The sequence below is a fragment of the Pungitius pungitius genome, chromosome 4 (assembly GCF_949316345.1).
Source record: "Pungitius pungitius chromosome 4, fPunPun2.1, whole genome shotgun sequence".
Lineage (NCBI taxonomy): Eukaryota > Metazoa > Chordata > Actinopteri > Perciformes > Gasterosteidae > Pungitius > Pungitius pungitius.
Window position 1 is genome coordinate 9,557,904 of NC_084903.1, and position 27,350 is coordinate 9,585,253.

Below are 27,350 nucleotides of genomic sequence, written 5' to 3' on the forward strand. Positions count from 1 at the left end.
CTGTGACATTCAGCGGCCGTTGGTGTTTCAACCTCAAGGCTGCTTGATCCCTAATGCTGAGCCCAGATATTTTTCTCTTTTTTTTTTTTTGCACAGCGGCTAAGCTGAGTTTTCACATAATAGGTTTTTCAGTGTGTCTGGCGCAATTGTATGGTATGCACTGGCCCAGTTGAAGCAAAAGGGAGGTAGAAGGAATACTAAATCTTTATAAAGGGGAAAAATGGGAAAGAGTCAAATGACATTCGGTAATGGAGGGATTAAAAATCCCAAATTAAGTTGAGGCTTTACTGCGGATGCTAATGAAAACACCGGTTAATATGAATCTATTACAATGCTAATCAGAAACACAAGGAAGTCGTCAGCGCTTCACTTAAGCTGAATAACTTGGGGCGTCCTGCTGCTACGGTTTACTCACCTAACTCACGGTCTTGAACCACCTAATCCTTGTCATTCTATCTAATGCAATATCTGTTCTTCCCAGCTGGCAACCTCCTCAGGTCTTTCTTCCTGCATTTGTTAACCACGCTTCCTCTCTGGACTGTTTCTATAATAACAGGGAGGCTTTGCACAGTTTCAGTTACATGCGTCGCAGTCAAGCTCAAGTTTAAAGCAAGAAAAAAAAAAGCAGCAAACCTTGATTCAAGATATTTTCAATGTATTTCATCATTTTCTCCTCTGTATATGTATCACATTCGTAGTGCTGTTTGGCTCTGAATAATCTTTTTTATTTTTATCCAGGTTTCTCTGATAGACTATGCTGTGGCATGATTCAGTAATTCATTGATTAATTAAAACTCCAGGAGCAATGGGAGTTATTGAGTTATGGAGGTTATTGCCTCACACACACACACACACACACACAGCTTCCATTCTTTCCCTTTTGCAAAGTGATGCAACGTCAAGCACATCTCTCCTACTGCATGCGTACCTGCTTCCACCGGGGAGTTCCTATTTTGAGCTTCATCAGCGCGACAGGTGTTTGAACCAATAAAGGGCCGTGTGTGTGGTGAGTTACAGTATAGCGTAGCCTCTGTTATGGCACAATCACAGGGCGATCAATGTTGGTGAGACGGCATTGATCGCCCTGGTGAGGGAACCTTGTGATTGAGAGCCTATGAAGCTGGGATGAACATTTTTGTCCCGCTCATAAATATGATTCATCCACGTTTGTGTTCACAGATAGCTGTTAGCCTGCCAGCTGAACAGATATTGCTGTGACTCCCAGGTCTGTTTGGATGTACCAAATGACTTTGGTGATCATGAGGTAGTCACTCGTGGTTATGGGGGAAATGTCGTATGTCCTCCCTCAGCATGCTTTTGTAAAACGCATTGTCCAATCACACTCAGTTTTAATATCTTTTTGAATAAAATTCCATTCTTCACTTTTTTCCTATTTATTTTTTGATATTCATTGTCTTGTACTTTTCAACTGTAGATTTTATATTTTCAGGTTCAAAACCGCGTTTGGATCTTCTTTTTTTTACATTCAGACTTTTGACCCGGGGGGCGGGGGCGTTGACTGAGAGGGGCGTTTCATCAACCTTATGTTTTAACGGTTGATGAAACTGTCACTCATGATGACACGCTCCTCTCAGTCGACGCGCCGCCCGCTACGCCACATCAGGGTCAAAAGTCTGAATGTGGAAAAAAAAAGATCCGAACGCGAAAAAAAGTTTGGAACCTAAAAATATAAAATCCGCAACCGAAAAATACAAATAAAGTGAATATCAAAAAAGAAATAAAAGTGAAGAATGAAAAGAACTTTTCAAAAAAATATTCAAACTATATTCAACCCGAAAATATTTTTCATCCAATTTCTTTTATTTTGATTACAGTGTTGTATTTTTCAATGTTCAACAACAAAACATAATCTTTAAGGTTCACATTTTTTTTTCGAATGAACAAAACTTTTAACCTGGATTTGGCTCCATAAGGTTAACCCAAATTAATATAAGCACAAAATCACATCCCGTGAAGTAGTCCTTGTATGATTTACAAATAAGCGTCTGAAGCCCGCTTGTCCAGCCCAGCCCTATTAGTATCTGAATTTCTCCCTGCCCCGTCATAACTGCGTACTGCACAATAGAATAGTTTCTCTTGGCTGTAAAATGAAGCCTCTTTGTTCTGCAGTCACAGTTGACTAGTAGCTGCTTGTCTCAAGAAAAATAATGACAATGGAGGGAGACTGCAGACAAAGTGTTAGGAAGAAAGAAAAATATCAAAGAAACATGAAATGTTAGGGTCAGAAAAAAAAAGACAAAGCGGAATTAAACTGATGTTTAGAAGGCGGGCGAGGAACAAGTTTGCTTCTACTGATATAAAAGAGCCGGACAAATGGACAAATGTCTTTTATGTCCCCATGTGTTTTGAGAATACCGCCATTATTAGCCCTGCATATACTGAATAGCAGTCTAGTTTCTATGCAGCCATTGATTCAATGTGTGTGCTTGTCAGTGTGTATTCCCACGGGTTGCAGCTAATCATCAAACAGTGGCGTGGGCCAAAGTTTGCTCATGATAGTCTGCCAGCTGATGTTCATTAAACATTTGGCACAGAAAGAGCTGTCCGGACACGAGGCTACCCAGGCCAGAGTGTGCATGTGTGCTTCTCTCTCTCTCTCTCTCTCTCTCTCTCTCGCTGGCTCGCTGAACTGTCTATATACACTCGTGTGTGCCTTAGAGAACGCGCGCTGTATCGCACAATGCCGCAAATGGTGGTCCAACAGTACCCGGATAGGCAGGCTAGACACAATCACTGGACTGGAGGCAGCTTGGTCGTCAAGGACCTTCTGGCAGAAGCCTTTGACCCATCAAGCTCAATGTGGGGGGGGGGGGGGGGGAGGAGGAGACCTGTTGGGTGGGTGGTAAAAAGAATTAGAGCGAGATGGTTGAGGACACCGCGTTGTGAAATCATCCGTCTATTCAGCACGCTCCTCCCATATGGAGAGGGTCCAAAGGTTCATTAGGGATCATCAGTGGCCTGTGATGTGTGTGTGTGTGTGTGTGTGTGTGTGTGTGAGAGAGAAAAATCAGTGCTTGCACTCTTGAGAATAGGTGGACATCAAAGTCGCATGACAATTCATCCTGTTGGCGCGTTCCATCCATCAGATGGTAGAGACGAGCGTGAATGTCATTTCGGTGGCGTCCAGCGGGTTACCAAGCGGCAGGTGATCAGTCAGACTGAACGTTTAGCACTGCGATAGAATTGTGTCAAATATGTGCCGTCCTCGGTAAGTGACTGATGATGGTGGTAGTTGTCAGCACAACAGTGGCATGTCATCTCCTTAAGTACAGCGGGCCCCAACATGTTGGAAGACAGTTGGTCCAGCGGTTATGGAGTGACATCATTACTCATTCGGAGGCGGGTCTCAGGCCTCTAGCTCTGAATGGTCTCGGCTCAACTCCATTTCCAAGTGGCATCATATGGCCGTGGCACATATGGCGAGCATGAGGAATCACTCTATAGAAATAGCCATCTTCTTCATTTTACTGACATTTTATTGCCAAACCTAAAGCACGGGGGGTGCCCCCCCCCCCACGTTCTACTGTTAATGGCATCACACAGTGTGCACTTAGTCCTACCACAAGTATCCTTAAATGAATAGGACAACCCCCCCCGCCCCCCCCGCTATGATTATTAGCCCAGTCCACTTTTCCCTTCAGAGTCTGACACCTCATTGTGTATTTCTCACCCTGTTCCACTTAGCCCTCTTTGTGAGTAACATCTCTTACCGCATCATTAAATGAGACGGCTGTTTGTGATTCAGTGTTGCAGCAGAAAGAAAGAAAATCTCACCTCCTTTTTCTTTCTCTTTTTTTTCTCATGGGTTTGTTAAACCGGCACTAAAATGCAAGAGTTCACCGTCCCTGCGTGTGTGCGTTGATCGCTCGGCGGTGTTTACAGTACACACGGCCTCCCTCGCCATGCGAGGCCCAAACCGGACCCCGCCGGTTCTCCTTTGTGCGACGCTTTCCTCGTAACTCCATCGCGGCCATCTCTTCTTGTTATCTCGAGCATGACACATTTCACAGCTTTCTCTTCATCCGCCAAATTGTAATGATGCACAGCGCAGGCTCAGCAACACAAGCCTTCGCGTTAATCGTGTTCACAGCAGCGCTGGTGCGTTTCACCATTTTCTTTTCATGAATGCAACAGCAGTCTTTCTCTCTCTTTTACTCCCCCTCCGTACCGCGTCTCTCTAACACACACACAAACCACACACAGTTATGCCTCCAACCTGCTGCTATTCCCATGTTGACAGAGATGACAGTCAAAACCACTCCCTAACTGGTTGGCCGACAAGCACCATTTTGCCCCCGTCATTCAGATGTCGTCACCTGACACAGTCGATGTCAACCCATCTCAAATCATTACCTCGAGGGGGTCACAGCTGTCCTGTTTCAATTCCGGGGATGCCCGTGCGCTTGTCAGAACATTAAACTCTCAACATACAATGACTGATAAGAAAGGAGAAGAGATGTTATATTTATACAAATAGCTTTACATTTCACCACTTAGGTGTTTCGCCTAGGTTTACAATTTCAGGGGGTAGCAGTCAGTCCGCTGGTGCGGAACTCACGGGCAAGTGTAGTGTAAATTATTTTTCTATAGTGAAATATATTATTGATTAGGGGCCCACGGTTGGACAAAAAAGACGATACAAGGAAGAATACTAAACTAATGTGGAGAAAGCTGTTTTGACAAGATCGTGTTAAATGGTGAGCGTCATTTCAGCAAAAAAAGGCAATAATTATCTTCACGAAGAATCAGACGGAGGAATCCATGCACAGCGGGGGGCGATGACCCCAGACTCTCACCATTTTCCTGTATGTTGTTGGCTTGTTGCTTTCTGGTGGAAATAACCCCCCTCCTGCTGCTTTAAGCACAACACGGTGAGCTTTTCTTTCTTTTATTATTCCATAGTTTCACCACCTTGCTTTCGTTTTCATGCTTTCCAAATACAGTATTCAGTGTTTCCCCTAAGTTGACAACTTCAAGTCCCATGTCAAATTCATGTCTGAACTGCTGTGCGTGGAAAAACAAAAATACTTTTCAGGTCGGGGGGGGCTGTTCTGATGTGAAACCTTTTTTCATATGATGCTAAAAAGATTGGACTATTGGTCAAACTGCTTGAAACATGAAGTCAAGAGGAAGAAAAGGGGTAGTGAAGGGAAGTTAGATTGATAAATAAGAGATGACAGGGAGGAGGAGAGAATACTTTAACCGCGCCGATCACGCCCCAGTGGTTCTACTAATCATGCAAACAAGGTCACTGTCCGCCAGAGCCAGAATGGCAGGCTATATACGCTCATGCATCTGAGGCATTTCTCTCTCTCTCTCTCTCTCCCACCCACCCCCCTCCTTTTGCAGGATTTTCTCCTTCTGCTTTGGTCACTCGGCCGATGAGCCTGACACACAGCAAGCTGCCCACATTCAGGCTCACTAGCAAGTTTTAGCAATGCGTAAACCGCACATACAGTCAATTATATGCAGCGCAATATCCAACCAACATTTGATCAGCAAGGTAAGTTAACATGAAAGGAATTGGATTCGATGCAAGTAATCTGTAATGAAAAAGGAGGAAAGAAGTTGCAGCCTTGTTAAATCCCTTCAATGAATGATCAATTGTTGTGGCTTAACAGCAGCTTTCATTCCAGTCCTTGAGTGAGTAACTCCAAACTAGATTTGCATATTGTTCATTACACACAGCACAATTGCATGTTTTACTTGCAACAGCAGATGACAAATGACAGAAAACACCTGCGGTTTCAGTTTCATTCTCTCAAGCTGGTTCGCGATCGTCAAATTTTCTCTCTCTCCCTCTCTCTCACTCACACGCATAGACGGCAACGGCTCTCTTGGAAGAAAATGTTGTGTTTCCCACTACTCTTAATTGGCAGTATTAAGAAGGGAAGACAACTATGCAGTTTTCAAATGTTGGTGGCCACTTTCGCAAAGTGATTAGAGCGTATAAGAGACCCAGGAAGCTCAGACACAACTTAAAAGTCATCACATCCCTTTTCTGTCTGAGCAATACGCTCACAAATGCCATTGTATATTTGCCTGTTGCTATTTCTAAGTCTAGGCACAGATCTGACACAGAGCCTTAGAAGAAAGGCGTTCACAAAAGGTGATGAAAGTCATTTTGCCTTGTCTGCATCCATTGATCCAGCTTGAAGAGAGGATCCTTTTTACCTTTCAGTCAGTCGTCCCTGACCAGATTTTCATCTTACAACAGTGGGATAAGAGCTGTTTATTTTTGGGAAATATCCTCATGACGTCTTTATGATAATATCAAGAGCCAACCCAAAGGCATCTGTAGAAATGGTGATATAATATTGGCTGAAATCGATGAAGATGTGGAGAGTTTGTTCAGTTCAGTCAGAAGTCATGGCCTACAGTTGTGTGTCGATCTGGCAGGAAGGGGGCCCACACTGCAACCAGGAACGGTTACCTTTGCACTGATGTTAGAGGGACGGCAGGTAGGAGGGTTGGGCGGTGTACCGGTTCAAACGGTATATTGGTTTAAGATTTCAGTACCGCATGAATTTCTCACGTACCGTTTATATACCGCTGTTACACCGTTACAACTGACGTTGCTCTCCTGCAGGCGGTGGAATAACGAGAACCGCTCCTCTCTTGGGCGGCAACACTAGCAGCCACAAGCTAACGCGCTAACTAGCTAACAAGCTAACTAGCTAACAAGCCAACTCGCTGGCCAGTTACGAGCGAGTTGGCCAGCGAGAGGCGAACAGCTGTTCGGGTAGCCGGCGGCGGTCATTTTCGGGGTCGATGAATTAATGTGTTTACTTGAAAAAGCTATCCCGTCATATCCCGGGATACCGTCAGAATCTTTCTAAATACCGTGATATGGATTTTTGGCCTTACCGCACAGCCCCGACCGGTAGCCACCAGTATGTGATTTCTCAAGGAGGATTAATATCCAGCTCGGGTCCTGACATGGTCAACACAACATGACAAACTACATAAATGCAAAGAATCATCCATCACCCACAAACACAAACTCACAGACTAATATTGTCCCAATGTCCCAGAGCTTTGTATGTGTTTATGGCCTTAAGAACTGTTGACAGGTGAAAATAAATCCCACTTTGCTTCTCTCGCTTCCTTCGCCTTTTCTGGCCATGCACATTTTTTTTGTCTTTGTCTTCCAGTAGTCCTTTTCTATCATTCATACACCACTGATCTCCCTTTCTACCGGTGTCCTCGTTGTATCCACGTCTTGCTGTGTATCTATGCCCGGTTCATTTTTGCTACCTTCTATATGCCTTCCTCTTTCACACCCTCGTGCCTATCACCACTAATTCTATTGGCTAGCTTAAGCATTCACCTCTTAAAACCTCATCAGTTGTGAGGAAGCAACCAACATCTCTTCTCTCTCTGTTCTTGGGAACAATTCTGATATAAAACAATCAGTTGCTCAACAAGTCCCTCACTCACACACTCGGGCAGAAAAACGGTGAAGCCTCAGAGTGCTGCGCTTTGTTCGCTGCATGCAAAGGTTAAAAGGGCAATTCCAGAAGCCCTTGCCACAAAGGTGCTTTGTCCGTTTGCCACTGAAACACCTTCTGCCTGACAGAAAGGGGTTGAGGGGAGGAAAAAAGGAGGAGTGGTAGTAACAAGGGATTTGTCACAATTCCCTTTTGAAATGCCACCTGTGTTTTGTAGTCACAGTGGAGGAGACATTCACACAATCTGTGTGTGCGAATATAAGCTGACTATGCCTCAAGGCCATTTTACAAATACTACATGTGTACAGCTGTTATCAAACAGGCCATCTAATCGAGTTATAATGACAGCCAGGTAGCTGTGTATTAAGGATTCATAAGCTATAGCTGTGGACATGTCTTTTTTCCTGTTACCACGGCAACCCGCACAATCAATGTATACAGTTTAAAAAAATACACGCACCATCACATACGTGGGCCCCGCATGTCGGCAGGTTGGTGTTTTTCTCGGGATCCTCTGTGGTACACGCAGCAATGGCTGTGTACATGCGAAGATGTTAGCATGTGTTCTGACAAGATCTCCTCCACCAACCTCTGGACCATTAGTAGTCATTGTTGTGTTGGAAAACAATCATTTGTGTCTTTTTGAACTTAAGAATACCGTCCAAAAGGATTTGCCAATGAGTTATTGAATTGCCAATAATATTATATCATATTCTTGCAGGAAGAGGCACATTTGTACAGACACAGCAGTGTGCCCTACAAATGTGTACACAGTTATAAAGAGTGATCAAGGGTGAGTACGGGTGTACTGGACCATCCTTGAGACATAGCTTTGTTATCCAACATGAAGTGTATAGGCCGGCAGCTGCATGGCTAACAATGCAAGCTTATGATACTTTGTTACACAACAAGTTTTAAAACGTTCTATTTTCTATACTTGATTGTCAAGCATCGTGTGTGTGTGTTTACCTCAGACAAGCATTCAGTCAGACCAGAGTTTTTTCCCCCGGGTGCCCTTCAGAAATAAACATTAGTGGCTAATCCTTTAATTAGAGAAAGCGAGAGATTCCATTTGTAAAGCATCCAACATTATATTTGTTCAAGACATGGGCTATATTCAAAAACCGCATCAGGGCTTGAAACGTTTCATAATCTTTTTCTTTTATTTCTTTTGTGAAGTTATCGACCCACAGTGGAGTTTGGAAATTAGCAGTAAGCCTGCACCTGCATCAGCAGTGGCCCACTCTCTTTATTGAATATGATCCATATATTAGCTTTATTTAATAACCTTTTCCAGCATCACAATCTCTGCCTGGCAAAAGCCATTTATTTTGTTTGTGGTCTCTATATTTTTCCTCATAGGAAATAATGTATTTGCCAGCTCCATACTGCAGGATGGCAAGCTAACCTGCTTGCTCCCATAGATAGCATGAACGCTTTGATTGCACAATAATAATGGAACAAGGGTATACATGCCTGACAATGGTGATTAACTGCCTTGTGTAGTATTACTATATAATTTGTTTGGGATTATTTTGGAGATCTTTTAATTATTTTCTGCTAAGATTTGGTTAAATGGTGTACAACAACAAAAAAGTTACTACAGGCCATTCTCACGATAGTGCTTTTAGAGACAGAAAACAAAACATGCTACTGTAATGAATATGCTCATTGGTTAAAAAAAAAAAAAATGGGCCTCTGTAAATTCAAGCTGTTTGCCGTTCTGGTTAATCTGACACTATTATCACCAGTACATCAACCTGCATTAGCCGAACTAAAACAGTTGCTATTGCTTTTTAGCAGTCATCCAATCTGGCGTAGCTGAACAAGATTATTGCTCCAGACCGGCGCTAAATGTGCCAGTGCGCTCTACGCCAGGATAACGCCATAGGTCCTTACCAAGTGTGTAAGCCGCTTCTTCTCCCGCTATCTTCCTTCTGGGTTTTAGAGATGTCTGATTATGTCCAGACTCGAGCAATTCCAATAACAATGTAAGCTCGGCCTTTCTCGCCAAGTGGTTTGGCAGATATGAAATCAGTGCAAACAAAATCGGATTTGTGCATGCCCCGAGCTCGAGCCTATAGCATCAGCGAAGTGACTGCTGTAATTGCAGTTATGGACGTGTTACGAGCCGCGTTTCAGGCCAAGTCGTGCCGGCCTGTTGTCCGGACTCATTCTATGACAGTGCCTATTCTGCTGTCTCTCTGACCCCATCATTCCTCTGCATTCATTTTAATGGAACTAATGTGCTGTATTCCATATCTTTCTGCTTTGTGCATGTGAATGTGTGGGTGGTAAAGTTGTTTATCAAAGATCTTGCATCCAGCAGATGAATTTTCTTTAACATGTTATGATGAGTGAGCTGATGTCAGACAATGGATTGATTTAAATTAGCCTGCAGAAACAGAGCAATTTTAGAAGAGAGCCCCTTGATTGTTAGATATTATATTTCATGGTGTAAAAGCTACATTGGAATGGCAAAATTCAATTGAACTCAATTATGCAGAATGGTTTCTTCACTAATTATCTTTATTTTATTGCTCAGCGTGTTATTATAACCGAGCAAAGCTACTTGCTTTGTTTCCAGTTACCAACCACTATTTGGTCACGTAGATAACAGCCATGCGTAAAGCTTAGCCTGCACTGGAGACTTATGACAAAACTGAGCCAAACCAGTTGATGGGAATGTGCCTAATTGTCACCCCTGTTGTGTGACATTTCAGATGTTTGCTCCTTCTGTCTAAAAAGCAGAAGGGCGACAAGTTGAATCCCTCTGTGCTTTTGCATGATTGTTTCTGCAGGGGTCTGTTGTTCCGTTTTACAATGTGACATGTTGTTTTTACCAAGCAGAGGATGGTGTTTCAATAATAAATGATCTGCTTCCCCCCCCTTTCCCCGTGCCCACATACAGATGTTGCGCTAGTCATTATTTGTTTGTGCGTTTACTTATGCAAAACCTATTTCTCGCCGTAAAGAGGGACTTTATTTTTGATGTATTTTGTTTTCTCAGTGAGAGTTTAAGGGTTCTGCTTTTCTGAGTTTGTCGGTGGTGTTAAGATATCTGTGTATTTTTTCGGGGGTAAAAACTTTAAGTGGACTTTCTGTCTGGAATACTTTGCTCAATCATAATGAGGCGCCTAAAGTAAAAGTGCCATGTAACTAACTTTCCAAGGCAGTCAGAAGGCGCGTGCACTCGTACACACAGGCTCTGCTGTGCCCCCCAACCCTCTCCTTTTTTTTTTTTAAATCTCCTGTGTGATCAATGAAAGCGGCAGCACCAAAGCCTCTGTGATTGTTCGCAGACAGAGGATGTTACTTTCCGTCATGGTGCATTGTCTTGTCTTCTGAAGTTATTTACTTGCTTGTTTCCTCCCTCGATTTCATCTTTGTTCCTGTGTTTGTCTTGCCTGTGTTTTCTGATTGGTGTTGTGATAATTACAAGTAGGATTGTGCCGAAAGCGCTCCCGTATGCTTTGATGTCTCCCACAGAGCCGCCGTTCTTTTCATTGGCTGACAAACCAACACTATTTTGTACATCTGATTGTGCTGAACACAGCATAACTGTGCAAGTTTTATATGCACGGGTCTGTCTGGTTCTCACAATATATCCAATTCACATCCAGACCAAGATTGCAATATTTCTTAAAATGGAATACAACACAATTTAATTCATATCTGGGTTTCTACCATACAGAGCTGCTTTTTGATTAATTCAACCACAGCACAAGCACATCTACAGTATAACACTGAGGCGTATGACATACGCATACAAAAAAAGACAAATCTGTCACGACGGTCAGCGCATTGATGCTTGCACACCTGATTGCAACAAGCCATTCCAAGCCAGGTTATGCTTGAAAGTTTTGTATGTGCTTTGTGTGGCGGCAGAGCTGCCTTCACAGAGAAGGTAGGTTTTGCTAAACAAGCTTTGCCGATGTGAAATGACGAGACCATTTAACGCAGTTAGCGCAACTTTGTCTACTTTTAGTGTGCTAAGGAAATGTGTCTCCCTACTTGGGGACCACTGAAGCATCCTTCACGAAAGGAAAGGAGGTAATTCTCTGTCTACGTAGCTTAGTGAGTCCAGTCGGATTCCCTCAAATCTGCGGCTGTCTTTTCCTGACTCCTTATGAATTCTCCTAAACATTTTTTTTGACCCTGTGACGTTTTGCACACAGGTCAAGCAATAGTGGCTAGGAATAGATGTTAGGAGGTAATTCTTTTGACAGTTTGAGTTTTTGACAATGCTTATGATTGAATAAGCAAGTGTGACTTTGTTTCTTATTGTCAATTCCATGAATATCTTCATCCCTAGAGTTCTTGAGGGAGCCTAGTACACTGACATGACAGGTGAGACATCTTGACTGGAGGAGCACAATTAACCTTCATTTACCAGTAAAGGTACAAGTTGACTACTGGAGCTTTCGAATAAACGCCTCCAATGAGTTAATAAAGTTTTAATTGAAAGCTGGTCAAATTACAACCTTATCTTGTCTAAGGAACCCGTTCATTCATTTTAAGTTGCTTCACTGGATTGCGGTTATCTTTGTCAACTTCTTTAGATAATTTCATATTATAGTAGTCATATATAGTAAACCTGGTTTCTCAGCATTATGAATTTCAAAGGAAGTATGTATTATACAGTGTCTTTGTCGGATAAAGCTTTCATGAATGTTATCTATTCAGCTCTTAATCATAAATATTCTACATCTGTCCTTCTCTGGATTCTTTTTTTCCCCCAAATCCCTCACAAATGAAATGGAATGGAGGACAGAAGCGTTCAAAATGTTTTTCTACCTCTTAAGAGCAAGTAGGGTGGGGTCAACACTTGATCTGAACTTCCCTTGAGCTGACAAGACTAGCGATACAAGAAAGGGAAACATTGTTAGCCGCTTTCCTTTTGATTAAAGAGAGCGCCTGTCATATCAGGCTTTTCTGATACAGACACGGGCGCATTGATTCCCACCCAGCTTTGCCCCGATTCAAGCAGTTTGAATCGATGCAGCTGTATCTTAGACATTAAGCCCAGCACATCGATTCCAGTTGGTAAAATTGTGACACCCCGAGGGTGAGCGTGTGAAGGCACACACACGCATGTTCACTTTCTCTCAAGGTTGTGTGTCTGTGAAATTGCTGTGATCATTTTTTTAAGCATGCATGTACCAAAAAAAGGAAAATCAGGCCCTCGCCTTCTGTGTTTCTGTAGGTTCGAGGCGAATATGAGCACTGAACTATCAAAACAATCTACTCCCGTGTGAGGAAAGCGCTTTGTCAGCAGGACCTTTTGCGGCTGTGTGACCGCCGATGCAGTCGGGGACGGACGGCGGCACATTTTGCTTCCCGAGTCTCTTTCTCTCAGTCAAAGCTTTGGATGTGTTGCTGCCCTTTTTGCCGGCCATTTACAATATGAACCCGTTCCATTGTCCACGTGGCCATTGACCCTGTGGGCCGCACGTTGCTCATCCGAGGGGAGCATGGATCGCTACGGGCCCCATGAGAGCTCTCGCAATGAATGAGATGGATGACACGCTTGGAGTGGAGCACTGCGCTCCCCCCCCCCCCCCCCCCCCGGGCCACATCTCTTAAGGATCACCGATTCATAAACCGATATTGCAAACGTGCACTAAACCGGCGATGGGATCTTTGAACGCACTCTGAGGTTCACTATTATAAACGTTTATTGCCCTACAATTATCCAGCTACGTTTGACCCTCACACACACACACACACACACACACACACACACACTGAGGTTTGCTGCTACAGCTCCCGCTCCACTTGAAAGTCCTCCCCTGGGTGCTACCAGCTGGTCACAAAATGGATCTTCACTGTTTAAATGCATTTCCTCCTGTGTAGAGCCCACACATCTCGGTTCGGCCCAGTGCTGATTAAAATCAATAATGGTCCAATCGCATCAACACCACCGACCCGGCCCGCCGATGTGACTCTCGCAGAGGACTCGTGTGACGAACTACCGCTTTCTTTGGCAAGATCTGTCCCTCTTCAAAAAGGCTTACGCGTGTTGCAAAGCAATTCACCACCAGAACACTGTTTTTTGTTGACGACGACCTACACAGCAAATATCAGAGTTAAATTGACTCTAAGCTGGTGTTTATATTTTCCCAATCTTGTCAGTGTTAAATCAACACTCAACAAAGTTAACAATTTAACTCGGAATAAGTGTCAAAAATAAATCTGCTCATTGTTAAATACAATGTTATTTAGCTAAAGTAACTTGCATTTTTAACACATGATGATTACATTTTATCCCAGAGTTGCAATTTAGGGTCAGGTGTCCTGCTCACTTTGACATGGAGCAGCCTGAGTTCGAACCACCAACCTTGTGGTTCCCAGCACACCTTCTCCAACCCATGTGCCACAGTACATAGAGTTAAGCCCAGCACCGAGTACTGTGACACTGTACAGTTACATTTCAAAAGAGTTGTGTCGACGCACGCAAGAGGGGGTGAAAAGGCGCGCAAGGGGCTCTTGCGTCTGCGTGTCCTTGCGTTTCTCTGAATACGCAGAAGCATAAACTAGGCTTAAGTGGGTAGGAATACGAAACAGTCTGGCATCTGCATCTGGCAACACGCAGCGAATGGCTGGGTCCATTTGCATGTGTTTGGGAGGTGTAAAATGTGTCGTTGAATGCACTTCAACGCGTTGCGCAGCTCGTTGACGCATGTATTTTTAATTGCCGGGTCTGCTTGAGAGTAAAAGGAAGAGGCCCCCGGACAGAGGCTGAGCTGAACTCCTGTCCTGTCACTTAATTTGTTTTTCTCTGATTCCTCTTTCTTAACTCTCTCTCTCTCTCTCTCGCTGTGAGTGTTGTTAGCTGACCTTCACTGGGACAAAGCCCCGATTCTAATTGCATTGATATGTCAGTGAGCGATAGTGGTTCCAGGACACCGGAGCAATCCTACCCCCGGAGCGCTGTGGGCTGCGGTGGTGCCGTGTGAATTCTGCTGTTTCTGTTCACTGATGACTCACAGAGCCGAGCTGCTGAGAGGGAGGAGACGGGGATGTCAACGTGCCGCTGGCAGCCTCTTACTTTGTTGCTGCGTGCCCACTCTGCTGTCCCTTCTCCTTAGTGGAGGCAGAAATTCTAAATTTGTGTCCATTTGACGAGTTCACTTGTGTTTCCCAGCAATCGCCACAGTCGAGGCCGTTGACATGGAGGAAAACGCTGATCTCCCTTCTCTGCTGCTCTTGTCCACTTGCGGCGTCTCCTCCCCTGATGCATCATGCCCGGGGAGCAGCAGTGTTTGTCCTCAGAAATCAAGCCGTTGGACAGAAAGACTGCTCACCTCGGTTTCAAACTGTGGAGCACGTCTCGCCTCTGCTTCCCTAAGCAAGCAATCAAATGTAAAGGATTGCAAGCTTAACTTTACGTTAATGGTATCTAGTTATTTAATGACAGCATAAGCCCATATCACACAATCTTGGCCCGATGTGTTGCCTGTCTCTTAATTTTAATTCTGGTATGGGTTGATTTGATCTAATTTTTCTCCTGCCAACTGGTGGGTGGTATGCGAACGCTCCTGCCCAGAGGCTTCTGCATGCGTGTGTCATGTTTATTCATCAGAGATTATATCTGAAATCAAGTGGAAGCGTAAAATTAACATACTGTAAATTTCAGCCGGTAGATGGAATATAAAGGCCCTTGTTGTGTTGTCTGTACCAGGTTGGAGTCCTCTTAGATGTTATGTTGACCTTATTGTTTGATTCATTTGATATTTAATTCCATCATCGTGATATATACATTCAACATAATTTGGTTTAAATTATGTAAAACACTAGATCCTTTTTCTGTTTAAATAAATCAGTATTTCTTTCAATTTCATTCTAATTTTATTATGGTTGTAAGACATTTGTTAATACTCATTTGACATGGGTGAATAGTAAATAAAGAACATTTCTCTCACTCCATCAGCTGTTGACATTCGGTTTTGATCAAAACTGTTTTCTCTTCACTTTACGCTCCCTGATGCAAATTAATGTCACGGACCCGCTCAAATTCTGCTAATGACATAATAAGTAGATAAATGAATGCTTAACGCTTAATTACACTTTTTGTAAATTTCATAACCATAAATGTCCTTCAATCAGAGGATTGGTGGTTCCATCCCCGGCTCCGGCTTGATGCGTCCAAGGACAACACGTGTGACCCCATGTTGCTCCCTCTGTGTCGTCTGGGTATGAATATGTATGAGTGATTAGTTAGAGCCCCGATGGTCACGTGACACCTTGTCTGGCATGCCCCTGGCCATCGGCGTGCAGGATGAATGGGTGAATGATGGCATGGGGGCTTCTTTGACTTGCCTGAAGACTAATGTATGTAAGATGTGTCAGAAAATGACAAAATGAAAATTTTGACCAGTTTAAGTTGATTTTTTTTTTTTGTTAATTGGAATGCAGATCAGTCTGATTTGAGAGTCAGAAATGGGCTGTGATGCTGTTCGTCTTCACTAATCCTACAACATCTGGTCAAAACGTGTTTTGGCAGAATTTTAAATAGAAAAAACGGGTTCATTGTCTTTAGGGAAGAAATGAAGCACTATCTTTTGCACCGAGTTTGACGGACAGCTCAGGGGTCACAGTTACTTTACAAGTGAAATGAAAGTGTGAGTCCCAGACACTGGAGGAGAAACATGAAGTGAGTGAGAGGAAGGAGGAAGGAGGAGGTTTGCAGTTGTTTGAAAGAGGAAGCAGAACCTGTGTTGATGGAGACAAGCTGGTTACCAGATGGGTTTTGTCACGGAGAGAAGGCAACAGAGAGAAGGAAATGGTTAAGAGATGGAGGCTGATGTGGCTGTCTGTAATGCGATATGGCAGATGTGATTTTATTTTTAGGACACAAGGCCCCAGAATGATAGGTTTTATAGGGTTTTGAGTGGGACGATCTTTTTAAATATTCAACTTCAATGAAATATGGAGCATGACTCCGGGCTGTTTGGAATTCATAAGTCTGTTTGCCAGTACTGGCCCTGCATATTGAGAGCTGTCAGAGTCGACGAGAGTGTCAAACACAAGCCCTCAGCTGGCAGCAAAAACAATGGCAAAAAAGAAACACCTCAGAGACGACAAGAGACAAAGAATGGAAGTCTTCCACTGGAGTTTGAAATATTTAATTACCTTAGATCACAACAGCGGTGGGTGATTAAATCTTGGGTCGCATTACAAGTGTTGAACATTGCCCCTAGTGTATCTAAACAATCACTAACATAAATGTCATCCATGTAATTCAGTTTTAAGGAGCTTTTTAACATTTTACATGGAGAATATAAACGTATCTTTCTTCGTTTCATTTAGCAACGAAGCCAAACCTCTTAAAGGTTAAATGGTGTATAAACACAACAAGCAGTACACATACAGATGCCAATACAATTTATTTATATTTAAATGAGCTTAATTAATTAAAAAAACAAGATTGAGTCCATCCAGACATTCAAAGCTTGACTTTCTCAATACATACATTAAAGTCTTCTTTACCATATTAGTATTGAGGTTTAATATCAATTCCTTCTATATCCTTCAATATATGACAATATATCCTATTTAATGTACTGGTTGTACCTTTTACCTGGATGTTTGGCAAGTGAAGACCTGTGACGGAAAATCATAAAGCAGTGTTGACACGCGCTGTTTTCAGGTGGAATTTTAACCAGGTTTTGGTGCCCAATTAGGCCCAAGTCTTTTTGATCTCAAAGGATCTTATCAGAAAGCTCGTGAGGGGGGGGCCTGAACCTGCGTTATGGATACCGATGACTTATGCAGTCTCTCCACCATCCACTGCAGTCCGCGTGTGAGTACAGCACGCGGGAGTATATCGCTTGTACTCCTCATCCTTCATATGAACTTCTCCTCAGTCCACCGGTTCATTAACCCGTGTTACAGACTGATTGGAGGCTAACCGAGAAATGTGTGCTTCTCTGTGTTTGTCCGTGTGCGGAGCGCGTCGCAGCTTCGTGTCTGGAGGCGTGCGAGGGATCAATATTTTGCTCTCCCAGTGTGACAGGTGGACGCTGCTGGAGACAGCGGCTGATAGAAACCCTCAGTCGGCGTGGCGCCCCTGACTGGGAAATACATATGCATTAGACTCCGGCCGCTGGTTATATTTACCAGCGGTAACCACACAAACAACAACAGGTAGCACAGCCCGAAACCAGACATGTTTAATTCATGCCAGAGGCAGCAGAGTACGCCGCCGCTACACCTGTATCATTGAAATAGCTGACGCTTATTAGGAAAGAACTGTGTGTGTGTGTGTGTGTGTGTGTGTGTGTGTGTGTGTGTGTGTGTGTGTGTGTGTGTGTGTGTGTGTGTGTGTGTGTGTGTGTGTGTGTGTGTGTGTGTGTGTGTGTGTGTGTGTGTGTGTGTGTGTGTGTGTGTGTGAGTGACAGTCCGTCTGACTGCGTTTGCGTCTGATGTCTGCTTTTATGTCCGTGTGTGTGTGGGAGACGCAGGCACAGAGACAAAACCCCAGAAAGTGATGCCGTCCCTGTAAGAGGAGACATTCTCAGTCCATTACCCTGCATGTAGGTATAATTAGAGTAAAGCAGGACTAAGAGCCCGGGCTGCTACAACCATCTGCCAGGTGTATTTTCTCTTTGTAATACATGTGGACAGATTTGTTTTTATTGTAAAAGATCATGCATTTTATTTTATTTTTCTCCATCTTTTACCTCATTTATATTTGGTACAGCAGCTTTATTAATACATGAATGCATTCAACAACTTGCCGAGATGACAAACATGGTGCTGCTTTCAGAGTTAAGTTATCAAACAGGGAAGGTCATTATTTTTCTTGAAGATGCTATTTCTGCTGTTAAAAACTATTTGAGCTGTATTTATTTTTTTCTTGCAAGCACAAAGCAGTAGTATCATCATTTGTGGTTGATGCTTGGTAAACATATAGCAGCCCTACACTATTAGCTTTGTGTGCACGGTATATTAAGTTAATTGAAGGTGTCTGTCTGTCCAACAAGTCGCCTCGCGAAAAAAAAAAAACAGCCACTAGAATGAATTTAAAGAAGCAATTTCTTTGATGTGTGATGTCTTGGATACATTTCCCATCGCTATCATTTGAAAGCAGAAAGGTGAAGTATGTGGCCCATTGTCTGTTTGAACTATCTCCTCAGTAGAGCGCCGTCTGCCGCTTGATCCGGTGGGTTGTGCCGGGTAGCCGTCCCCGTGGCAGCTGGACCGGGCTCAACTTCTGAGGCGTTGTTGGACGCGCCGAGGCGCGTTAATGCGATGTCACGCTTGGCTGCTCCCGCGGTGGCCGGGGTTCACACCGAGGGGCAGAAGTCTCGGGGGACTTCCAGCTCAGCCCTTTCATACCCTCCACGCTGCCCTTTTTTTGGTTTTAAGCAGTAAACCACCCCATCACCCCCTGCACACTTTGTCATGTACACTTGACTTTAATATGACTCAATCATGTCTGTGTGAGCTTGGGGTGGGGGGGGGGGGGGGATATGTGTGTTGGCATGTCTTTACGAGTCTGTCACTTGTGTACACATTTGTCGCTGTGCACACGAGCCGCTGCCATGTCCGGTTCAAATAATGTTTATGATCACCGTGGCTTATTTTTTTATTTTTAGGTGAGTCATAGGGGTTGACCTATAAATGTCAACAAACTGCCCCGGCTGCTCCTTGGGAACCAGTCCGGTTCTTGGCTCCTTGCACTGTGATAATTGATTCCCTCTGACGATGTGCATCGACATTGTATCGGTTGCCATTTTGTACCCTGTATAACAGACTGTACTTTTATCTCCCAGCATTATAAATAAGTCTGTGTAGGCTGCACTGTGAAACTCTTCAGCACCACAATTAGACCAAAGAAGTGATTGTGAAGGGCCACAAACGGTCTCTTTTTGGAATCATCATCACGGTCACTGAATCGAAATATGTTCTTCTGTCTGGCTTTAATTCACTATTTATTATGAAAACAGACGTTGCTTCATATTTAGTTGATCCACTGATTGATTAGCATATCCCAAACCCCTAAAGTAAATGCTATGTGGAGCTAGATAATTCTGTGCAGAATAGGAGAATGATTGTGAGAGTGATTAAATACACACCGTCACACGTGCACCTAAAAGGCTTCCAAATGATGTTGCTTTTCTCCAAACAAAATTGTCTATTTCTCTGTATTTACAAAGATATATGGGGTTGTTTATTATGGGAGAGGTGGGACCGGGGGGAGAGGGGGGGTCAAATCACGGCGCAACAAAGCAAAAACACTTTGATATGCATTAGAGCAAGACAGGCTTCACTTACCTATAACAGTGCTGGTTTTCACATTACCCTCAGGGATTGTTGTGGGGCTCTTTCAACAGTCTATTCTCACACCTCCCGTATTTTCTCTTCCTCCATCTCCTTGCTCCCTCTCCTTTTTTTTTTTACTCCATTTTAGTCTCTTTCAAATTACAATCATTCCCTCCAAGCCATTGTCCTGGGGCTTTTTATTCTGCCCATCTTGTCATCACTCTACCTAATCATCATCATCATCCTATTTCTCCCCCTGTTGCCTTCCTTCCATTGTCCTTCCATTGCTGGTTGCCGCGAATCCTTTTTGTCAATCCCGCCTGCTGCTCTTCCACGTGACAGAGGCGCCGGGCGGGCCGCTCTGCACACGCAGCGCTAACTATGACCAACACGCGAGGGACGAACCGTCAATGGCTGGTGTGTTGCCAGGTAATGATCTTTAATTACAGGCAGCCTAATGCACACAGGCCAGCTAACGAGCTGTGTGCTAGCTGTAACCTTTCTGAAAGACTCACTGGGGGACATTGGAGCGTCAACACATTTCTGACTGCACACTTATTCAACTCGTAAATGTTGCTGTCCTCCTGACGTCTCCTTTATAGTCGTTCACACAGCACATTTTATGCACAGTGTATGCGCGGAAAAACAACAACAATGATGATGATGTTGTTTTGCATGTGACCTCGGCGGTGTCGTAGAGCCGTGTGTTAGAGAGGAGAGGACGGAGTGAGCGTTACAGCCCTGAATGGAAAAGTCGACTAAGCCAGACCATCATGCTCGGCATCCAATGGCTGAAAAAATATTTCCCGAATGTGATTTTTGCTCGCTTATCTCCTTTTTTTTTTCTTTCTTTTTTTTTTTTATAAAATGGAAAAGTATTGCCTTGGGACCTTGCAAAGGATTGCTCTATTTTTGGGACATTTTTACAACTGATGGGAATAATCTTAGCCGAAAATTAGCAATTTTAATTCTGTAATTAGTTTTATTAATGGTTGAAGTACTCATTCATTATATTTCTAATGGAACAAATCAATTTTTCCAAATAATTGACCTGATCGTTTTGCAGTGAATTGGCCTCCAATGTTCAACTTATTGATGCATTAAAAAAAAAAATCTGCGCAAGTAGTCATCGTTAGTCATAACATGCCCGGAACTGCCAAGCCAGTGAGATGTGGTGTGATTTCATGACGGCTGTGGAAGTGTTTGTTTGATCTTGCTAACTTCAACTTGTCGTGTCAATCACTGCGCGGAGAAAAAAAAAAGGCCCTTCGCTCCCTTGCTTTTTTTCCGAGTCTGCATGACTGCTCTCTCCTTAAAGTGATCAAATGCTGCAAACTTCATAAGAACGGGGAGGGAGGGAGGGAGGGAGAGATGAGAGGAAAGGCTCATCTGCATCTGTATTAGCAGCGGCAAACGCAAGTGGACCAAATGATCTGACAAGAAGAAAATATGAATTCCTCCCTGCAACTATTTGCAGACAGAAAAAAGCAACACTCAGTATTGGAGTTATATTCACACAGAATGCCACCCAATCAGACATTTAATAAACCCCCAGGGCTCCATCTTGAAATTCCCGATGATACTCTCGAACCATTCAGAGCGCTGATCTGTCTGCTTTGTTTGAGGTTTTCAGTTGCTGAGAAACAACCAGTGTCAGTAGCTGGTTAAAAGGCGGTGGGCAGTGAGACATTTAAAAGTTTGAAGACACATTTTACAGCGCAGCAGACAAGAAGCGCTCAATGGTTTTAAAGGCTTTTCCACGCCGCCTTCCACCAAAGTATGGCGGCAGACTGAAGACTGAGAGACTTCCGTTTAGGAGAATCACGACGTGTTCAAGTTTTACAGACGTACATAAAATGCCAATCTTCTTTATAGCAGCCGGTCATGTAGATGAGTTCATTGTCACCTCGATGGTGGCAGGTGGTTCAGGTTTGACAGTCAGGAAAGAAGAGGCACTGCCGAAGTCTAGACTTCCCTTCTTCTCCCTCCGCCTCAGTCTGTCTGCCCACCAACTTCTAACAGCTTCAAAGAGAGCGGAGGAGGAGAGAGATGAGTAAAAGCTCATCTGCACCATTTGAAGCAGCAAATGTAAATGGAGCAAGCGGTCCTACATCAAGAAATGTGGACTCCTTTTTGCTTCTGTTTGCAGATGGAATAAAGCCCCCCGCGCTTTTCCAATATCGGACATGGAAGGTTATCCAATAGACTAGAGCGGAGAGGTGTGAAGATCAACCGCTACCTTTTTGGAAAAATCAATACAAGAGTGCAGGGTGTTACAACATCAATGCACAGATCAAAACTCTCTAAATTGCCAAGTTCTATCGGGAGGGTGGTGAAAAGAATCCCCCGTGTGCTGCACTACCGACATGCTGACATAAGAAACGCAGCATGCAAAATGCATCAAAAGCGTTTACCCTTTACAGTGGCTTCGCCGACTGGCTCCTTCAGGAGCGCGGCATGTTGCGGGAACAATAAAGCGCTGTCAGAGACGCGCCTGCAGGAGCAGTCAACCCAAAGCAGGCGAACAACAAAGCGTGAATTGCCAACTAACCCCACTCGCCCCGAACTCTTCCCGGTCAAAGGAAATAAGCGAGGCGATAAGCCGTTTCATTTACAAGGACATGCACACGTTGGGTATTGTTAAAGGGGAAGATTCAAATGCATGAATGTGACCCTGAATTGGAGGTAAACAATATCCAGACGTCAACAGTTAAGTGAAAAATGCATCCGTTTGGGGACGGTCCAGAATGTTCCCCTTTCGTGCGTGTCATTCGTCAGGGTTCGTTCGCAGGTCTCGGGAGTACTAGTACTTTAAAAAAGTTCTATAAAGCCTTCAGCGGATGTGCAGTCCGATATTGCCTCAAGTGATGTCACCTGAGTCTGAGTCCGTAGGGGCTGAGGACCAGTTTGGAAATGGAAATAATCATCTTGGGCTGTGCAGATAGAAACAACCTCTTAAGACCACTTCACGTCTGCTTAGTGCTTAAAGGGACCTTGGTCTCGATCAGCACCACATGCCCAACTCTGACCAAACAGCCGGCAGGCAAGTGGGATTGTGTCAGGGAAAAGCAATCTATGCTATAACAGATCTCTGCTCTGCTTCTGCTGCGTCATTTTTTTAAAAAAAAATTTTGACATCCCACTGAGTTCATCAATTAAATTAAATGATTGCAATGCTTCATAGATGAAGTACTCTTTTTAACTACTGACCGTTAATAGCATTTTTAGGTTGGTGTATATGTACTTGCAGTGTTTTTTAAGGGGTCACTGTGGGTGAGTGGGGAGCGCGGCTGTCCTCCAATCAGAGGGTTGGCAGTTCGATCCTTGGGGTAAGTGTCCTTGGGCAGGACAGAGCAGTGGGAAGACCAGACGAGTGGTTGGAGAAGTTAAGCTTAAGCCGAATGGAGACGCACTCTCTTTGTCTCTTTTTGTGTGATGACTAGATTGGCCAATCGGGCACCGAGGTCTGGTGTCTAACTGTCTCAGAGGAACAAAAGCAAAACCCCACCATCACAGCATGTGTTCAACAAATGGCCCCGTTTTTTCCCCCTTTTAAATTCCTCTTGACTCTCCTAAAGAAGCGGTGTCAGTTGTGGGTGAAAGGCGTGCAACCCGTGAGGAGAGACGCTGTTCTACATCCCTCCGCGTTTTTTCAGCCGAGATGAAGGCGCACATCAAGAAGCCAGCGGGGCTTCAAAGGAAGGGGCAGCCAGGTGTCACAGGCGGGCAGGGCGAGCAGAAAGCCCCACCGCCCAGCTCCTTGATCATGTTCCCCACTAAAGAGCCAGGGGTCTGTTCGGAGACAACTTGGCTATTTTTTTTTTTTTTTTTGACACAAGCTCATATTGAAGTGTGCGATTTATGATCACTTGATGAAGTGCAATAATACCTTCCATGTTCCCTTTGTCGACAGAGGTGCGAACAAGATATTCAAATGTGAGTTGCTGAGACCACATTGGATCATTTTCTCCACATCAGGACCGCAGAGGGTTTTATATGCGGAGGAAATGGGAGATATTTTGAGTGATCGGGCACAAAGACACACGCAGCGCGGGTAGATGACAGGTTTTAGGAGGGAGGAGAGAGAGGAACCGGACGGGATTGTCAGTGGGGAATAATTGTCACCTCTAAAGATTTAGACTGCAACAACAGGATGAGAGAGCAAAAAGGGGGAGATAATGAGAGGAGACTTGCAATTTCAGCTGTGGTAACTGTTCAGTCACAGCAAGAACAAGCATCCCACACTTCTCACCTCGTACTTTTAAAATCCTCCTCTGACTCTTGTCTGACTTACGCCTGAGTGTTACAGGGAGAGAGCCCGTTGGATTTCTTTGTTTAATTTTGGCAGTCGGCTCCTTCTTCTCTGCTCCCTTTCCTCCCTTTATCCTTATTTATTTGTCAGAGGTTGTGTTCAGGGACATTCCTTGTCATTCGTCAGCGCGGCCCATAAAACACACTGTCATGACTGACTGGCCACGCTCCAAACTCATTACCGATTGGCTGACGGAGCGGGTCGCTCTGTTCTGCTCTGCTGTGTTTGACTCCTGTTTGCCAGACATTCCAGGCTCGGGAAATTTCAAATGCGGCGGTGTCTCTCCCCGCGTCACTCCTCGCAGCCTCACGCTCAAGGTCACATGAATATGGATTTACCCTCTCCTTCCAGCACACATACTGATGATGAAGTCTAAGATCTACTCAGAGGGATTATAATGCAGGACGCAGGTCTGATCTGGCCGTCACTGTGCTCCACTGACTGTCTGAGGGTTGAGCTTTTAGTCTGAAACCAGAGGGGGGGGGGGGGGGCTGAGAGAAATAAGAAAGATGAAGAGCACTGCTATGGGAGCTGAGATGAAGCACGGAGGGAAGGAGAATGGATGATGATGGGGGGGATCAGTGCGAGTGGGAGGGTGTCGTGTAAGAGAAAGGGGAAAGAGATTGGGAGATTGGAAAAGGGCAACGCGCAAATTTATTGAGTTTCTGATACGGTTGATCAGCCATAGTCGTTTCATCATATTGAGCTCGCGCTATGCTGCAGGAAGCGTGTACTGGGTACACGGTATTCACTTCCTAGGTGTGTGTTTGTGTGTGTATTCAATGTAACGGTGCGCGCCTGTGGATTTGCTTTGGTGTGCATATGCATGTGTGTGCATTATTAATGCTTCTTGTGTTTGGGGTGTGTGGATTAGTGTGTTGTTTGTATGTATGCTTTTGTTCATTTTAAAAGCATCCTTTTATTTGCTGCAGAATGACAGGCAACGTGTTGTTGTAATTCAGCCTGTACTCCGATGAACCGCTTTACTTTTATTTACCTAAAGGAGTCCCCTCTTCTCGCTCTCCTCCCTCATGCTCACTCCTTGTATCTCCTTTGTTTCTCCACTCACAGAAAACAACAAGGCACCTTTACAAAGGTCTCGCTCTCGGCAGAATATAAATGCGGGTTCAGCGGCGGTGAAAGCGCCCCGTGCCAGGGAGGCCCATAACGAGTCCGAGGGCCATCCATCCAGGGCCGCTGCGTGTGCAGAGTCAGGCCGCCGGTGCAAGAACACGGCGGGTGGCGGCCACTGGCTGGACAGAGAGCGGGTGGTGGAGAGAGCCAGGGTCAAGCCGCCTGAGAGGCAGACAGAGGTCCAAGCGGAGGCTGCGGCCTGCCAGACGCCCGCTGATGGAGAGTCCGATCTCGAGGCTCTGCTGGCCAGACTCCGGGCCTTGTGAAGCCCGTCCTCAATCACCCGAGGCACGCAGCAGGCTTTCTCCGACACGCATTAGCACACTCCAATTGTGACCAAAAATATTTGCCGAAAATGTCCTCACTAAGACATTTTGACTCGTGAGGCACAAAGGACCATTTGATTACAAGTCTTAACGCTAAATAACCACAAGGAATTTTAAATAGTAAGTGATTTGTATGAATCCTAAAAGAAGATCAATGTAGGTTTAGGACAGTTGGTCACATAATGTTCTCAGAGATATATAATATATTTACAAAAGATGTGATTCAATGGTTACACCTAAGCATATTAGTGTTAAACATTACACTTTAAAAGAGAAAATGCAGACCAAATAGATTTAAGTCTCTTCTTGATCCTGTAAAGTGCACTGCCAAAATTAAAGTCATTTATATATAATTAAGAAGCAAAATATATCCGTTTTTGTCTTAAAGTACAATATTTAATATAGTTAAGCCTGTTCTTTGCAATCATATATAAAATATTAAATTACATTTCTTCTCACGTTGGCGTTTTCCATCATTAGCTCCACTGTGTCACTTATTTCATATCGTAATAATTGTTTTTCATATACTTGTTACAATTACAGCTTCATTTTACTTTCCATATTTAATTATTTTGTGTGTTTTTCTTTTGTCTTCTTTAAGTCTTTTCATTTCTTCTGATGTCTTTTATATTCAAAACATTAATCAAAAAATTGTACACACACACACACACAATACTTATAGGAGTCATTGACAAGTTGGTTTTGGTGGTGCTGCTTTGTTTCTGTGGCAATGAGAACCTTTGTTCACAGTAAGAACAAGTCACTATGTGAGAGTATAATTGTTAGAAATGTGGCACAAAAACAAAAGTTCATCCTCAAGTCGACCAGAACTGATGCTGCCTTGGTTTCCCACCTCCCCACGACTACTCCCACCCTCACTGTGTTTGGTGTATTCGCTCAATTTTATAGAAACATTTACAATAAAATAAAACAAAACAAAAAATGTTTCTTGTCTTTTTCATTGAAATTCTCAATCATATAAGTGTTGTCCTACATGTTTGTTCATGAGCAGAAACACAGATCATCCCGAAATATTTGCATTGATCAAGTAATTGGCTTTATTAGTTTATATATTTAACCCTCAGATGTGTATGTTTATTAATACTTGATTAATAAACAGAAAATACCAGGTGAAAAAAGCAAAAGACCAACGCGAGTCTATTGGAGGCCCAGAGGGCTCAGATTATTTTTCCCCAAAGATAAATCACTTATTTTAAAGTTTTCAACAGTTCTGTGGGTTCCAATGAATTATAGAAACGTAATATTTGGCATTTCCCGATACATGGGATGTCAAATGCAGGATGACTGAAGTCTTATAATGTACTGCATCTATACTGACCCTGCCTTTAAACATTAGTGTACAATAAAATATGGTCGATACAGTTTGAACTCCAAAAAGCCAAAATTGAGAGACAAAGATCTGCTCACGGTGCAATTGTTGCTCCTCCAGTGGCCTGAATTCTACTTGTACTGGCTGCAGCGGGGTTTTCTTGAACAGTATTGCGATCAAACGACTTCCTTCTAAGGGTTTTTGGGGTTCTCCATGAGGACCGCGGTCGTCTTTGATAAGTCCGCTTTATTTTGTGAAGACGCTGCCTCAGAGCAAAGTTGGTTTGTTGTGCCTTTTATTTTAGAGTTTCTAGGATATTTTACATGTGGGTGTTCTCCTTTGCCTAACAGTGTTTCTCCGGATGTGCCGTAGTATTCATACAAGTTCATTAATGAGCTTTAATCATACCGTTTATTTACAAGTACATTAACAACACACCACAATTCAGAATGAATGCATTAAGCATTAATCATTTTTCTGCATAAATGTGCACTGTGCTGTCATTT

At 43.8% G+C, this 27,350-nt stretch overlaps 1 protein-coding gene across 3 annotated transcripts in view; it reads left to right on the forward strand.

Moving 5' to 3' along the window:
- The window catches only part of LOC119195830 (protein diaphanous homolog 3-like), a 127,295-nt gene extending 100,622 nt beyond the window's left edge, over positions 1-26,673 (forward strand). For 2 of the 3 annotated variants that reach the window (XM_062561718.1, XM_037451119.2), the window contains one exon: positions 25,126-26,673. In XM_062561718.1, coding sequence (XP_062417702.1) covers positions 25,126-25,454 — 329 coding nt within the window. In that variant the 3' untranslated portion in view covers positions 25,455-26,673. The remainder of the gene's footprint in view (positions 1-25,125) is intronic. The other variant, XM_062561717.1, reaches the window with a different exon arrangement.
- Positions 26,674-27,350: the final 677 nt, after the last annotated feature.